Here is an 18,058-nt window from a genome sequence, read left to right as displayed (position 1 = left end):
TTACATGGTGTGAATTTCTCAATGGAGGCCTAGAGACACAGATTTAGGTACAATACTCAGTAAAATGGATGAACATTGAGTTCGCAAAAAGAGGATACTTCAATTGCACCTCTATTTCATGGAATTTGAGTTGTCACATCTCTGATACCATCATTGCATTAGATCAACTGTAGCGATATGCTTTAAGTTTTGAACTAGATTTACTTCTGCTCTCAGCTATTCAAGTAACCATCCATCAAAGAGAATCAACAAGCATGGGATAAGCCAAATGAAAATTTCTTAAGAATGCATGGTCTGAAACAGTAAAGAAGAACAATCAACAATCACAAAAACTCTTAAGAGGGTGGTCAACATGTCAGATTAAGCAAATATTGGCCATCTGGTTAGTTGAATTTTACCAATGCATTCAAGCTCATCTCAGATAGTGAGTGGGCAATTTAGTAAACAAGTTAACACATGGAATTACTAGAAAAAGAAGCTTCTTCAAATGACAAGGAGATCACAGAGACTAATTACACCCAATAATCAAATTTAGTTCCAGAAAAGATGAAAGCATGTCAGGTTCAATAGGAGAAGCCATGTCAAGCTCCAATTCTGGAGGCTGTGACCGGCACTACCCCTAAGAAGCCGTAGACTCCAATAGGGAATAGTAAGCCTTACTCTATATCATTTACAACCTATTATTTAAAACATCCCAAGTTCACTACGAAAATCACCATAATCTTTATTTCAGATTTTAAGTGCCCACCGGCCCGAATTTCATCATCTGGTTACATTGATCGAAATTACTAGAATACAAAAAAAAAAAAAAAAAACAGAACATCAACTTCCCATGTGCAAATCTTGTGAAATGTGGTGAACGTGGTGGATGGTATGAATTGAGTACTTCCCTTTTTACCTATGATGATAATTGGGGAAATAGAAGCAATTTAAGGTTTACCGAGGCACCCTTAACCTCTCAACAATACTGGGTGTTGAAGAAGATTGATAACATATCCCCTTCAAGAACTGATTTGGCTTTTTAAATAGCCTTATCTGACACAACGAACACTAAGAAATAGGAAAAACAGTTACAGAACCTACCTATCCAACCAAATAGGAGAAGAACAGTTCTTCCCGTGATACTAGCGCAACTGAAACAAGATTAATAGATTTATTCAACAACTAGAAAATAATAAAGTAATAATACGGAGGAAAGGCACATAACAACTCCCTTCCCCTTAAAAATTAGCCTTGTCCTCAAGGCTATGGTTACGAAATTGCTTTTGCATAGCAGCAAGATTTTCCCAAGTCACTTCTGCAGGTGAAAGTCCCTTCCAATGAATGAGAATTTCATCTTCATATTTTTGTTGACGTCGATCGAGAACTGCCTGTGGTATAAGGAAAATGGTTCCTGTATCCATTACAACCGCTGGAAGTTCACCTTGAATTGGATGCCTAGATCTAACTTTTTTCTTTAAAAGAGAAACATGGAACACAGGATGAATTTTAGACTCTGTTGTCAATTTTAACTTATAAGAAACTGCTCCTATTTTCTTTAGAATCATGAAGGGTCCATAATATTTTGGAGCTAGCTTGGCAGTTTTCCTTAGTGCCACTAATGTTTGTCGATAAGGTTGGAGTTTCAGATAAACCCAGTCTCCCACTTCAAATTTGTCATGAACCTAGGGTTCATAACGAGCTGAAATTGGCAATCGGAAAGATCTGATTGAATTAAGGTCAAGAGCAGAATGTATTAGAGGGAAAATTGAAGAAAAATGAGGGAGAGCAAAAGAGAGAAATGAGAGGGAGATTTGAGAGAATTCTTAGATAGAGAATGAGAGTTTCATTAATCAATTCAAGCATGGTCCTCTCCTCTTACAATGGGCCTTTTTATAGACATAGGTAGCTTCTTAACTAATTTCTAATAGCACCCATGTGCTCCTAACAAACACCCAAATATCTCATAACAACTAATGTAAGCCTATTACAAGATTACCCCTCTAATCCTCCTAGGGTCATGACAATTTTCCCCACTTGAAATGTTTCTTGTCCCCAAGAAAGTTATTACCATCTAGTCGTTGCTTCTTTATCCAATGTCAATCTTCACTCAATGGTTTCTTCTTCGCTTTTCCTTCTTCTTATCTTGTTTTTCCCTTTTCTTTTGCCTTTTTTTTTCTTTCTCCTCAGCAACAACAGCATTATGGCTTGCTGCCACACCAATAGAAACATGAATGAGCAAAACATCAAGGGTCTCAGTCCCTTTAACAAAGAAGTCCTTCCCTTTCTTCCTTTCATCTTGTTTCGCTTTATTCTTCTGCGTCCTCCATTGCTCTAGATGTACTGTCAATCCTACAACCCCATCCTCCAACTCTTTGGGTTGCAATGTTAACTTTGTTTTATCTTGTGTGCCCGTGCCAATGGCATACATGTGGGATGTTCTAAGCAAGGTGCCCGGTGCAATTCTTTGTTCCTTCTCTTTAGACTCCTTATTTTGTTGTTTTAGGAGATCAATGGCATCAGGAGTCTCAGCACTAGTGGCGGTGCTTGAGAGATCGCCAATTGATTGAGTGTCATCCTCCACTTTCTCCTCCCCAATATTTTCTTCCATGTACTCCTTAGCCTTCTCCATAGCCAAGACCAAGGGAGTAGTATGCTTAGACCCTTCCATATCTTTAGTAGGGGCCTCCTCCAGTGGAAATACTTTTACTTGCTGGTAGCTGGAGTACACTAAGGATTTACTTTCAGCAAGGCTATCCTCCTTCGGCTGCTCCACTTTAAGGAATTCCTCCTTGTTAAAACTCCCATGATAATCATTGAAGTATTCAATAGGAAAGTTGTAATGATACTCCTTGATTAATATCATTGCAAACTCCTGTAGCTTCTAGCGGAATATACGGCTAAATTCCTCGCACTCTTCATGAATCCCACTACTTGTTCCCTTGTCCCTTTGGCTAGACTCATTCTCAAACTTCTTTCCCCATGTTTGATTCTTTCGGCTACACAGCTACTTATCCTTGTTGCTGTCAACTGAAAATGCAGCCTTCTTTGACTGCCATTGAAGCTCCATTCCAGTTGAAAATGAAGCACTCGTCTGCTGCAATTGAGACTCCAATGGTCTCATATATGCATTGCTACCCATGGCCGATTTTTCGCCAAAAGTATACTTCGATGGCCAAGGAATGAGAGTTTTATACATGCTTCTATTTTGCCTGTTATAGCAGTTCCTATACTCACCTCAATTGCAACTCAAGAGTTAGGGCACCTACTCTTCTTCGCCTTTCTGCTTTGACCCAAGTTAGCCAAAAATTTACAACCAAAATCTACCTTTTATTTCCTTTGCTCATAGCCTCAACGCAATTCAATAGCCAAGGCAATTCGAAAGAGGTTAACAATAATTCACAGCCGAAATTTGCCTCTTGTTTCCCCTTACTTATAGCTTAGATTTTTTTGATTGGAATTACCACTTGCAGAATTCCTCTTCACTGATTCGCTGTTCAATCCCTTCACCAGAACCACGGACAAATCGCCTTAAGCCTTACTCGGAGCTTCCAAAGTCACCAGCGCTTCAACACTAAATTCCGTTTCTATAAATGCCTACCACAAATTGTTCAACTTCTGCTTTTCCTCCACAATCTGAACTAAGACTCTTGTGACTTGATCTGTCTCCTCTTCCCTTAAAATCGAATTAACCCACAACCGAGGCTCAAGGATTTGCTAATGGAACTGGAATTTGCGGCCAAGAATCAATCTCTGGCTTCTCCTTCGGAATTGAATGTAAGATACGCTCACCCGCTCCACATCTGCCACTCGATCACCTTCGGATTCCAAAATCACCAGCACAGGTCAGAAGGCAACCACAACCGTAGCACGCACAATGCCTTCCGATCGAAGTAGCAACGCCCCATAGAACTCCGATTGGAATTCTTGATCAAAACCGCAACACCACAACCACGCTTATAGGAAGCTTATCAGTTTGGCCGGACTGGTCTTCCAGTCTGGGTCGTCTGCTTCACCTTCGGCGGACTCACGCTCACCTTGGACAGTCGCAACCCTCTGGTTGTCCTGTCGCCAACTTTAGCGGATCTCCCGTACCAATCATTCGCTCTAGTCATGAATCCTCCTGGCTTGCTCATCTTCGGTTCCGAACAAGATTACTGGAATCCTAGCCGCGAGCCCATCCCTTACTTCTCCTTCAGATCCGAGCCAACACTCCCTTCCTCGTGTATCGGAATCAATTCTGAGATTCAATGGCCGTGGATCATAGGCTCAGTTCAACCTCCAAACCATTGGTTCCAAATCCGGCTAAGCTGCTATGGACGCCTCCAAAAAAATCGAACTCTTCCAGATCACAAGCCGTGATCACCTGTAGCTTAGCTTACCCCAATCGCGTAACTCCTTGAGAATTGGTCGGATGTTGCTTCCCTCCTAGATCGCTGACAATCGTCGCCAATATTGTCAGAATTGCTTCACCTTTCCCTTTCGATCCGTCCCACCAGATTTCCTTACCGAGAGTCCTTCGTTGGAAACTACCCGTGTCTAGAAGCAGTAGCCCCGACCCAATCGGAATTCGTCTGGCTAGCTCGCCGCCAAAATCCGCCTTACCGCAATCGCCAAGGGAAACCTCTCACCACAGTAGTCGCCTTCAACTGGAATCAAATCCACAACCAAGGATTGACTATTCTAATACCATTTGTCATGAACCTAGGGTTAAATTGGCAATCGGAAAGATCTGATTGAATTAAGGTCAAGAGTAGAATGTATTAGAGGGAAAATTGAAGAAGAATGGGGGAGAAATGAGAGAGAAATTAGAGAGAAATGGGGGAGAGAAGAAGAGAGAAATGAGAGGAAGATTTGAGAGAATTCTTAGAGAGAGTGAGAGTTTCATTAATCAATTCAAGCATGGTCCTCTCCTCTTACAATGGGCCCTTTTATAGGCATAGGTAGCTCCTTAACTAATTTCTAACAGCACCCATATTCTCCTAACAAACACCCAAATATCTCCTAACAACTCATATAAGCCTATTACAATATTACCCCTCTAATCCTCCTAGGGACATGACAAAATTCTCGTTCTGTACGATGTTGGTTGTAAATCTTCTTCATACAAGATTGCGACTCTTGAAGAGTGACTCTCAAGTCTTTAAGAACTTGATCTCTAATCTGTAATTTATGGTCCACAGACTTAACAACAGTAAAACCCGGAATGTAAGTCAACAATGTAGGCGGAGCCCTGCCATAAATAAGTTCAAAGGGAGTCATTTTGATAAGGGAATGTCAGTTGGTATTGTAACAGTATTTTGCCCAAGCTAACTAGTTACACCATTCTTTGGGTCGCGAACTCGAAAAACACCTTAGATACATCTCAATGGTACGATTCACCACCTCACTTTGGCCATTGGTTTGCGGATGATAGGCAGAGTTATAATTAAAAGTTGTACCATTCTGCTTGAATAATTCTAACCAAAAGATGCTTGTGAAGGTGGGATCTCGATCACAAACAATCAATCTCAACATCCCATGCAATTTAAATATATTCTCAAAAAAATTCTCAACAACATCGACAGCAGTGTATGGATGGGATAATGGAATAAAATGTGCGTACTTGGTCAGTCTATCAACCACAACAAAAATTGTAGTTTTGCCTTTAGATACCGATAAACCATTGATGAAATCCATCGATATATCCTCCCATACCTGATTCGGAATTGGCAATGGTTGTAAAAGCCTAGCGGGAGCAAGTTGTTAAGACTTGTGGCGTTGGCAAATGTTGCATGAAGCTATAAACTCCTTGATTTTTTTTTCGCATTCTCATCCAGTAAAAGTTGGCCCGAATCCGCTGGAGGGTTTTATGATACCCTTCATGAGAGTTGTTATGAAATTGCTCAATTATATCAGGGATTAATGGTGAATCTGCAGCTAGGAAAATTCTGTCTTTAAAAAAAAAATCATTCCATTAACAAGCTTCCATGGTCCCACGGCTTCATCTCCTTGGATTCGTTGAACCAAGTCTTGCAAATCTGTGTTAGAGTTAATTTCTTCTTTGATTGCAGCTACCCAATCTAACACTGGTTGAGAGATTGCTGCTAACTCGCTTGATAGTTTTGCCTCCCTTGCATAGTCTTCTCTTCTAGATAAAGCATTGGCCACAATATTTTCGAGTCCCTTCTTTTATTCGATGACAAAATCAAACCCCATCAATTTACATAACCATCTTTGTTAAGCTAAAGTGGTGATGTTTGGGGCCCACAGATACTTCAAACTTTGGTGGTTTGTTCTCACTATGAATTGTCGCCCAAGTAAATAGGGACACGCCACCGTTGTACAGCCAAGACTAAGGCCATAATTTCTTTCTAGTATGTTGACAATAATAAATTTTTTCCTTGCAACGCTTGACTGTAAAAAGCTATTGGCCGATCTTGCATCAATACAACTCCCACCCCCAAACCGCTGGCATCACATTCCACAATAAATTTTTTAGCAAAATTGGGTAGAGCTAATACAAGAGCTTTCGTCATTGCTGATTTTAGATTCTGGAAGGCAGCATCTGCTATATGCGACCATAGAAATGAGTCTTTTTTTAGCATCTGAGTCAGCAGCCCTGCGATCTTTCCGTAGTTCTAGATGAACTTGCGATAGTAACCTGTCAACCCAAGGAACCCTCTCAATGCTTTTAGGGTGGCGGGTTTAGGCCAATTAACTGCAATCTTGTCTTAATCCACGACAACCCCTTTATCAGAAATCACATGGCCAAGGAAGTGGACCTGTCGCTGCCCAAACTGACACTTTTCTCTCTTGACAAACAACTGGTGACTTTTTAATACAGTTAAGGCTAGTTCCAAATGGTGAAGGTGTTCTTTCTAAGATCGACAATAAACAAGAATATCGTCAAAAAATACTAAAATAAATTTACGCAAATATTCTTGGAATACCTCGTTCATTAAGGCTTGGAAAGTTGAGGGTGCATTGGAGAGACCGAATGGCATTACCAAAAATTTATAATGCCCATGATACGTACGAAAAGCTGTCTTAGCAGTATCCTCTGGAATTACCCGGATTTGATGGTACCCACTTTGCAAATCAAGCTTCGAAAATATTTTTGCCCCATTTAACTCATCCAGTAGCTCATCAATAATGGGAATCGAAAACTTGTCCTTGATCATGATCTTATTAAGAGCACGGTAGTCGACACACATTCGCCAGAAACCATCATGTTTTTTAACCAAAAGGACAGGAGAGGAATAAGGACTGTTACTTGGCCTAATCACTCTTGTAGAAAGCATCTCCGTTACAAGTCGTTCAATCTCCGTCTTCTGATAATATGGATATCAATATGGCTTAACACAGACTGGTCCAATTCCTGGTATTAATGGAACCTTGTGATCATGGGTGCGAGAGGGTGGTAGGCTGTTTGGTTCTTCAAAGACATCTTGGAATTTTTCCAGAAGCAGTTGCAAGTGAGAAGATTGATATTGTTCTTCTTGTGAAGGCTTCTAACTTTCCGGAGAAAATAATTGGAATAACATACCTTTATACCCTTTTTGTGCCTCTTTGATGAATTTTAATTCCCCAACTATTTGATTTGTCGAACATGACTCTCCTTGTAAAATCACCTCTGCCTCTGCTACTTTGAACTTCATCTGTAATTTTGCAAAGTCCCACAAGATTGGACCAAGTGTTTGTAACCATTGCGTGCTCAAAACAATATCATATCCTTCCAAAGGCAATAAATCAAAATCAGCAAACACAGGAATTCCTTGTAGGAGCAACCTGACACTCTTGCACTTCCCTTGACTAGATAAACGTTCACCTGATGCCACCATTACTTCAAACTGTCCTCCTTGTACTGGATGTAAGCCCAGCTTTTTTGCTAGAACTTCACTGATGAAGTTATGAGTGCTTCTCGAATCAACCAAAACAATGGTGGATATGCGTCAAATGGTGCCTCTGACTCTCATTGTCTCTAGTGCTCATGATCCTGAAATAGCATGCAAGGAAATTTCTGGCATGTCATTCAAGGATGTCTAATCTGTGTCTTCTTCTTCCATAACCACATCGCCATCTCCTTCTGCTTCACAGAGTTCAATCAGGAACAACTTCTTACACCAATGACTCGGAACAAATTTTTCATTACAATTGCAATACAAGCCTTTCACACGTCGTTCCTGCAGTTTTGTTGGTGATAATCGTCGGACTGGGAGAGGGGCATTGTTGTTTTTTCCTTCCTTCTGAGGAAAAGAATTTTTTCTCAAGTCTGCTATTATCGTTGGTCGGCGCTGTGATGTATTGCGAGCTTCATACAGTCGAGCTAATCCGATGGTTGTTGACAAGGTTGTAGGGCAGCCAGCTAGTACATCAGATTTGATGGACTCTTTCAAGCCGTTGATGAAACTACTTACTTGGCAGTGCGGAGGAAGATACCCCACTTTAGCTAACAATTTCTCGAACTGAACCAACCTGTTGCAACTTGATTAAGTCTCCGAAAAAGTCTTAAAATTTAGTAACACCAAACCGAAGATCTAATCCATCCTAGAACTCTTTCCACGTTAGTACCCCCTTCTCCTATTTGAGTAGTTGATACTATAATTGAGCGTCTCCTTCCAAATGAAAGGATGCCAAAGCCAGCCGATCTTCTTCCGGGGTGTGATTGAATTCAAAAAACTGATTCACTCTACAAAACCAGCTTGTAGTATCTTCTTCTCCCTTGAACCGCGGAAAATCAAGTTTGACAAATCGGGGTGCATAGTGTGATCCCTGTTGTGCTATTCTACTGGTTCCGACCATTTGTTGAGTCGAGTTCGAGAGCGGAGCCTGTGAGTTCTCACCTTCCAAGTCAGGTTGGCCATTTGTGGGTTGTGAACTAGCTCTAGTGTTGAACTGGACAGAAAAATCATTCAACTTGTCAAGAATTTGTTGTTGACAAATGGTGAGAGAGTTGACATATGCTTCCAATTTCTCCACTTTGGAATCCATGCCTGTGCTCTGATACCACTTGGTATGAATTGAGTACTTCCCTCTTTACCTATGATGATAATTGGGGAAATAGAAACAATTTAAGGTTTACTGAGAAACCCTTGACCTCTCAACAATACTGGGTGTTGAAGAAGATTGATAACATATCCCTTTCAAGAACTGATTTGGCTTTTTAAATAGCCTTATCTGCCACAACGAACACTAAGAAATAGGAAAAACAGTTATAGAACCTACCTACCCAACCAAATAGGAGAAGAATAGTTCTTCCTGTGATACTAGTGCAACTGAAACAAGATTAATAAGACTTATTCAACAACTAGAAAATAATAAAGTAATAATAAGGAAGAAAGGCACATAACAATGTAGCCTAGAGCATGTCTAGGTATATGCAATTAGAATAGCCTATTACGGTCCTTATTGTCAGAGTCAATGCCAACCTACAAATCTAAAAATATTAAGGGATAAGTGTACCATAGACTTAGTGAGAGGTAAAGAGCATTATAATGGGGATACAAAATCAATGCAACAGGAGATATATTGCCATGCCATACCGTACCAACCATTATTAAGACAATACAAGAGATGATGAGTAATCATGCATATTTAGGAGTAAACAAGTTAGAACTAAAATTCTCATATTCAGTTATTGTAAGGGTGGAACGACTCTCACCCACAAATTATCCTTTAGCAGAACCAGTCACACCTGATTTGAACATGATGATGAAACTTTTCATGCCTAATTTGAACATGATGGCTGAACCTCTCACGCCAACAAGGGTGGACCAACTCTCATCGTAATGTATACGTGGTGCACCAACGGCCAACTTTTATTGTCGTTTGCAATACAAGGTTCTACCAAGTTACTCCCTTTAGGACACATTTTATACTTTCGTTTTGTATTAACATATCTGATATAAGTATCAATATGCACAATCCAGATAACATGAATTCTATTTTTCCCAAATGCAATATAAAAGAAATGTCATTGCAATAACATATCAAGAGTACAAGAATGATTAGCCAAGGAATGCAACAAATGTCACCATCATACAAATTACCCACTCACAGTGTTATATTAGATTTAAAATTTTCTCAGTTGCCTCTTGGTTAGATTGTGTCAAAATCACCTAACAAAATTATTAAAGTACGTGAGAATTAAATAAAAGAAAGTGCAAGATCTAAAATATTCCCAATGATCTAAGACGGCTATCCTAACTAACTAACAGACCACGGATGGAACGAGCGTGAAGAACAAAGTGAGGTGAGTGTAATTCTAACGCTGGCCTTTTAAGGACACAAGTTGGGCTTTGATGAGTATGAGGATTAAGCTTTACCAATTAAATTTGGATTTTTGAAAATAAACTTGGGCCCAATTTGTAATAAGATTGGGAATTTGTTTTAGCTATCAATTTAAAATAGGAATTGGGTAACCATTGGATTTGACTAACCAAGCATAATATACATTTATTTAGGAAGTAATTAAACTAGGGATATCATAAGCTAATTCTAAATAAATCGGGGATTAGATAAATAGGAATATCATAAATAATCCAAATAATTCGGGGAATTATATAAACAGGAATATTATAAGCTAATATAAATAAATCAGGGATTAAATAAATAGGAATATCATAACTAATCTAAATAAATCAGGAATTAGATAAACAGGAATATTATAAGCGAATCTAAATAAATCAGGGATTAGATAAACAAGAATATCATAAGCTAATCTCAATATTATGTATTAAATCCGGAATTGGATAGCCATTGGAATTGGCTATCCCAATTATCCTTTATCAATTTGGGCATTAACAAAGTCTGAATTGTATTAAATCAGGTATTGGATAACCATTGGAATTGGCTATCCCAATTATTCTTTTCAATTTGAGCATTAAATAAATCTGGAATAACTTGGAGCAAATCAGGTGCAGCCTATCCATGGATTGGATTAGGCTTGCACTCACCAACCAAACACCCTAAATTTATGTTAGAGTTTGGAAGATTTGGCAGCCAAGGAGCGCAGTGTGCGTGAGTGTTGGGGGAGGGGTGTTGGCCGGCGACGGTGGCTTCCGACCACTGTCGTCGGGGCCACCCAACCATCGCCGATTGAGGTTTGGGGTTAGGGTTTCATTGCGAGGAAGAAGAAGAAGAAGAAGAAGCAGCAGCAGAAGAAGAAGAAACAAAAGAAGAAGAAGGATTTGGATATGGCATCCGAGGGTCCCAATCGACCAAGAAGATGAGTCCGAACCGATACAGAGCAAGGGGAATTAAAGCCACGAACCAAGATAATAATGATTTTGGTCATGGCAAACCCCACACAGAATCGAATCGACGAAATGGCGATACAGGGCTTCATTCTTACCTGTGAATCTCGGCCACCCACAGCACCGAAGACGAAGTCGAGAGAGAGAGAGATAGAGAGAGAGAAAGATATCGCAAGAGAGAGAGATCGCGAGAGAGAGAGAGAGAGAGGAGAGTCGACTGCTGTTAAATCTTGCAAGAGGGGAGACATTACTTCCATGGAAGGAAAGGTGCGCGATTGACGATTGTTAATGGAGGATGAGAAGGGAAGGTTCCAGGCGGCCGTTGCAGAGAGAGAAGAGCTCCTGGAGGTTGCAGCGAGGAGAAGAGAGCTTGGAGCCCTAGGGCTCGGCTTCTATTGGGCCTCTAGAGAGTAAGGCCCAGAAATCGGGCCTTAAAAGCCATATCTCAAATGGTAGAAAGGATGACATGATCGTCTTGGGTATAATATGGTTTTATTGAAGAAAAGGAACTAAACTTGACAGTATTTACAAAACATGAACTATTTATTATTTATGATCAAGATATCAGCCATTGTTGACACATAATCCATTTCTGTTTTAGTTATAAATTGTTAGAAATAAAGAGCACATTCTATAAACTTTCATATTTAAAAAAAAAAGAATATCTAAAAACGACTTTCATATTTCCATCATTTTCTCTTTTCTAGTCTATATAAACAGAATATAAATAATCACTTCAAAAAAAATAAAATTTATATAAGTAAATAACACATCATCTTCGATCCTAACACTTCAATAAAAGAAAGGGAGTAGCAAATACGAAAATAAACGACGTTCGTATTTATCTTCGTAATACATCTATCCACTATAATGTAATGTCAAGTACTTCAGGATTTTGTATAGAGATACAAGATAGGAGAAGCTGCAAGACATGAAGTGTTCAAATGTCAGAATACAACCGGACTAAGCGCAAGGAATGGAAGGGTGTGTTTAACCTCCACTCACGTTGCTTTTTGCTAAGTGGTCTTCCCTTGCCTGATTTTTCTCTATTGACCTTAACATCTGCCAAACCCCATGTGCAACACTTCCTTTCCAGATCAAAAGCAACTAGCCTGAAAATACCATCACTTTCAGCTGAAGAACTGGTTTCAGCAGCCACACTGATATATTTTACATACATGGGACGATCCTTGAACCGGTCAAGTTCTTGTGGTATCCTAACAACCCTTTCAACTCCTGGTGAGGACACCTAAAAGGAAAACATATATTTCAGGCTTAGGGAACAATGAATTAATGATAGCAATGTGGGGATGGTTAATTTCAAAATTCATACTAATGATGTGACTGCTAGTAAAGTCAGCAAATTGACACAGCTTTAGTTTGAAGAAATTAGTAGGTTGAAGCATCAAATAAAACCTCTAAATGTATGGAGACCATATTCAGCAAATCTCCACTGTTAAATGTATGTAATTATTATCTTCCTACCATAAAACTGACAGACAAACTAGGGGAAGATGATCTATATATAGCAGAAAGAGGGAGTACCTCCAGAGATACATTCTCAGGAATAGATCCAGAAAGTTCAGCTTCATCAAGCCGTTTTCTATAGGCCAATGAGAAAGCTTCAATATCATCCATACTAGGGGAACCAGACCTGTAAAATCCAGTGATGACCAAAGCTTTCAAGCTACCTCTCATTAAATGGCTACTTTGACAGAATTCTTATATTATTTGGAACTGGAAAAATGAGGTCACAAGCACAAAACACAAAATACAGAAACAAAAGTAACATGAAAATTAATTAAATTTTGTCCCAATATTGAAAATGGTTGCAACCATCTGAAAGGGATCAGTACAAGTTAAAACAATATAAAAAGAAAGCCTGTAAAGGTCCACTCATAGTTATCAATCCTACAACTGCCAGCATACCATTCTTGCTGTTGGTAAGGCAGTACCTGTGGATTCCAGCATTACATTTCGTATATATAGCTGTTATTGTATATGTATCCAGTTATCATATTTACTTTTGATCGTGAGGTCTCATGAACGTGTCAATATGTGATCAGGGTGCGTGGCAGTTAGCTACAGGGGTGGTTTGCAGGCTTGGATAAAATAATATTTGGAAAAGAGAACAGCTTTTTCAATATTTTTTTATTTCAAAAGGGCATTCTCAATTATGTAAAATGCCAAATATATAAAGCAGGTACTCAAAATCAAACTGATGACCATCATAGATAACAAACCGGATGCTCTAACTTCTTAGCCAAGTAAGCTCATGTAACAGAAATAACAATTCATTGTGATAGCTGCCTTTGGCTGTAACTGATTCCTCAGGAATCAGGACTGTTAAGCTTCAGTCTTTGGCAGTTTAAGCTAGCACCCAATTCAGCATATCATGTCTCCCATTAGAAACCCCTACAAGAAGTTTGTATGTCTTTGGGTGAGGCATCCAAGAGGATTAAAGATAAAGCAGTACTTTTATTAGTTTGGGGGCCTGACTCCCTAGTTGGTAAAGGATCTATATCTCCTAAAGCCACAAGAGCTTAAGCAGTTGACTGGATCAAATTATCCCTTTAGGCAACCAAGCACATCAAATGGGCTGGCCCCTAGGTACAAATCTGTACGCTACTGAAATGGTGAAGATAAGAGTCACTGCTTTAACCCTGCATATGACAGCTGTTAAGCAATAGTCACCTGGGACCTTGTAATAAATGTAAGAACTTGGCATGAATGCTTATGCAAAGAAACTTTGAGATGCTCGTAGAGGGTGTGCCACATGGGTACATTCGGATAGCACGCCCCATGAATAGAGTTGTCAAATGGGTTGGGCCAGGCTGTTACCTGTTAGGCCCCCGCATTGTGTATTCCAAGCCAGGCCAGGCCTCCTTCCAGGATGGGCCAGGCTTGACCCTTGTAGGAAATTTCTGATTCTTACTCATATTCAGAATAACTTTACAAAGGAATTTTAAGGTTAATCTCAGAACCTCTATAAGGAAATTAACTACAAAGTCAACAAGCTTCTAAGGAAACTGTACAAAAGGAAACTAAGGAAAGGAAACTGACAGAAAAAAGAAACATTATCCGTACAATGAATATTTCTGCAATAGGAAATTGGAATCAAGGAGCTGCTGCAGAATTTTCTATATTCAATAAACCAAATCGAGTAAATCTGCCAGCTATTGGAATGAGAAGGCAGATTATTCAAATGGGCTGTTCGTTACTGTCAAATATTCAGTTTTCTCAATGCTCCCCCTCAAGCTGGCATGAATATGTCTTCCATCGACAGCTTTCCTACTAAACTGTCAAATTGGGCCTTGTGCAATCCTTTGGTCAAAATATCTGCTACTTGACAGGAAGTAGGAACATATGACATACAGATAAGGCCTGCGTCAATTTTCTCCTTAATGAAATGTTTATCAACTTCTACATGCTTTGTTTTATCCACTTCTACCAACTGTATATATTTGGGGAATACTACCCTAAGAGAATAGATCGGATTACTGGTTCACTTTTGAATAGCATCCAAGGTGGAAGGGCCAGTGTTAAAGGCATTGAAAAAAGAGGCACTTAAAAGTATTCATAGGGAGTTGATTGGGGGGAACAAATGGTGGGGGGTCAATTTGCCAAAACTCATTTTGGGTTTGGGCCACAACAACTCTCATCCCAAAGTTGGGATCCTTTGTTATCCAAAAATGTTCAATGTGACATAAGTATCCATTTTTCCCGGTAGTGGCTACGGTGAATGCTAGGTTAATATTGGATGATTGGATAAAAGATAAGATTGCCATTTTGCATCAAGGTGCACCTTTTAACTTCTGCCAATATCCCTATGTTGGGGCTCCAAGTCATCCAGGTGTATTCTACGAGCCAAAGATGTTTGTTTTCCCATTCCAGTCCAATAATGGATCCAAAATCAAACTGTGCCAAATGAGATATAGCCATTTCCTTCTCCTACACAAGCCAAAAATGTTAGGAAAAATAAAAAATTATAAAACTTTTGCTCTCATACCACATCTATAACAACCCAAAATATTTAAAGTATTTTTTTTTTATTTATTTCTCTTATGTATATATATATATATATATTTGGTTTGCAACTAAACAAGTTACAGAATAAATGAAGTTAGGATCCACTATACCAAAAAAAAAAAATCTATTATTCCCAAGCTTAGTCTTCTTCAAACAAGTAGACTAAGTCACTAAATAAAAACAAATCCCGTTCCCTACATTTTTTTTTCTTAAGTTAGTTTTGCCAGCATCTCAATGAAAAATCATGCCTAAAATCAAAATCTCTTGAAGGAAGAGAAGTAATGAAACCATTTTATATGATACACAATATTATTCCAAGATGTAATAGCTCTTACATATCCTATATTGCACACAGAGCATGAGAATATATCTATCTATCTTATAAATATAATTATTTGAGGGTTTCCAGCTGGTGTCCTTAAGGGGTGATGGATGGGACGTTACCTAGAAATTCTAAACAAAACAAACAAGTTGACTTTTTATATAAACCCAATAAGATAACAATTAATATATATAAAATAATCGAGCTTATACCCAAATGTGTCATGGTGTGGGGGAGTTTAAACAACAAATTTATTACCCTTTTAAGGTCACCTATCACCCCCAAAGTGTGTTTGTATACATAGGTGCATACCATGACACAAAGAAAAGTCTTACAAATTTGCATCAATGCCATATAGCAACATTGGTGTTGCATCACAAGGTTTTGTTGTTGTTGTTACTATTATTATCATTATACTGAGAACTCATAACAAAAGAGTAAACAAACAATAGACACATGTAAACTTACAAAGGGGTTGAGCACTTTCTTCACTACTCATTCCAATTGGTGAAACTCCTATTTATAGTGGTGAAAATGTTCCTTCTAGAAGCTGCATTGAATGTGTTTTGTCCTTTTTTGGAGTGATGGAAGATAAATTCATGGCTTTTCCCGTGCATTTCCTTCATGGAGTTTTTCTTCTTTTATTATTATTTTTTTCCTCCTTATCACATTGTTTTTGTACTTCTTGTACTCATACCTCTTTTGCCTCTTTCCTTTTTAAGTATTTTAAACTTGGGACTTTAATTTATTTATTGGTGCAGCATTATATATATATTCCCCTTAATGTCAATATGATCAAGTACTCTTCTCTCCCATCACAACTAAGTTTTGTCTTTTCTTTTTATACAAATGTCTCAAACTCCCTTTAACCCCCTTATCACCCGTGCTAAGAAAATTTACTAGTTATAGTCATGCACCCCCCCCGCCCCCCTCCTCTCTTTTATTATTGTTATTTAGGTATTACACATCTATCACAACCCAAAATATTAAAGAAGTTGTTTTTAATTTATTTATCTTATGTGTGTGTGTGTGTGTGTATATATATATATATTTTGCAACTAAACTAGTTGCAAAATAAATGAAGGTAGGATTTCCTATACTAAAAAGAAACTTCTTTGAGATTTTGGGTTGTGACAACAGATATGGTATTAGAGCAAAGGTTTATATTTTTGGATTTTTCCTAACATTTTTCATGTGTGAAGGAGAAGGAAATGGCTATATCTCAATTGGCATAGTTTGACTTTGGGTCCATTACTAGACTAGAATGGGAAACAAGCAACTTTGCCTCGTAGAATACACTTGGATGATTTGGAGCCCCGAGACAAGGACATTGGCTTAAGTTGAAAGGCGCAACTTTATTCAAATTGACAGCCTGCCCTTTTATCCAACCGTCCCATATTGACCTAGCATTCACCATTTGCCGCCACTTGGGAAGACAGATACTTTTGGCACATTGAATATTTTTGGATAGCAAGTGTTGTTATGTTTTTAATGTAATTTTGGTGATCAAAAACTTAATGATTTTTAGAATTTGAAAATGAGATAGTTTGTCTTGAAATTTCCAAATGAAGTATTCATGGCCTAAAGATGCTATATCTTGTCAAGCTATACAAAATTCTCATTGATAAATATTTCATCTTGGAAAATATCTCTTTATCACTTGAGAAATATTTTATTGATCTAAAAAAAATGTGTTGAATAGTCACAAACTCATCTTAAAAGATCAAGACATATCTGTCAACTTTTTCTTCTCATTTGTCGACTTTTTTATGCCAATGATTTATGAAATTTCTTAAGATCAAAATCTGTCAACTTTTTCAAAGAAACTGTTGGCTACTTTTGATCTTTGACTAAAAGCAATCGACAGTTTTTAAATCTATCAACAGACAAATTTCATGCTCTCAGTCCAAATGATTTTAGTTTAAATAAAGGTAACAGTGACTGTATAGTGTCGACTTTCATCTCCAAATGTAGACTCTATGTTCTAAAATGTTGACTTCTTTTCGACCTCTTTTCTAAAAGGTCGAATGTTTTTAAAATTTAATTTGAAATTTCAAATGTTTCAAAAGAAACAATCAACTTCTTCTTTCCATCTATCGACAGTTTCTCTTCTAACATCTTTAAAATGGCTAGTTTTTAGGTATTTAATGTAGACATAAATCAATTAATTCTATTTTAAATGCATTGGCCAACCAAAAGCTATAAATAGAGCATAAAGCAACAAGAAGAGAAGCTAATGAACAAGTGCAAGTGCTCAAGCTACTTATTCTAACATTAAAGTGTCTCAAGCTTTCATTTTTAACATTCAAAGGCAAGGTGTAACTTTGTAATATTTGTTTAGCCTTTGAATTTGTATCTTTGAACTCCATTGTAACTAAGAGAGATATCTCTTAGATCCATTCTTGATTGTAAATTCACTATTGTATTGCTTAGCTTGTAAGCTAGAGGGCCTACTAGTTTTTGGTGGGAGGTTATAGTGGATAAAAATCTC

General features: G+C 38.2%; 1 protein-coding gene across 1 annotated transcript in view; it reads right to left on the bottom strand.

Annotated features, from left to right (window-relative positions):
• The window catches only part of LOC127798816 (uncharacterized), a 63,046-nt gene that overhangs the window by 728 nt on the left and 44,260 nt on the right, over nt 1-18,058 (bottom strand). Inside the window, exons 4-5 of the mRNA XM_052332433.1 lie at nt 12,762-12,870; nt 12,222-12,465 (exon numbers count right to left, since the gene is read on the bottom strand). Of these exons, the coding sequence (XP_052188393.1) occupies nt 12,222-12,465; nt 12,762-12,870 (353 nt within the window). The remainder of the gene's footprint in view (nt 1-12,221; nt 12,466-12,761; nt 12,871-18,058) is intronic.

Source organism: Diospyros lotus, chromosome 4 (genome assembly GCF_014633365.1).
Source record: "Diospyros lotus cultivar Yz01 chromosome 4, ASM1463336v1, whole genome shotgun sequence".
Classification (NCBI taxonomy): Eukaryota; Viridiplantae; Streptophyta; class Magnoliopsida; order Ericales; family Ebenaceae; genus Diospyros; species Diospyros lotus.
The sequence above is the reverse complement of the archived record's forward strand: the minus strand, read 5'-3'. Positions and strand labels throughout refer to the sequence as shown.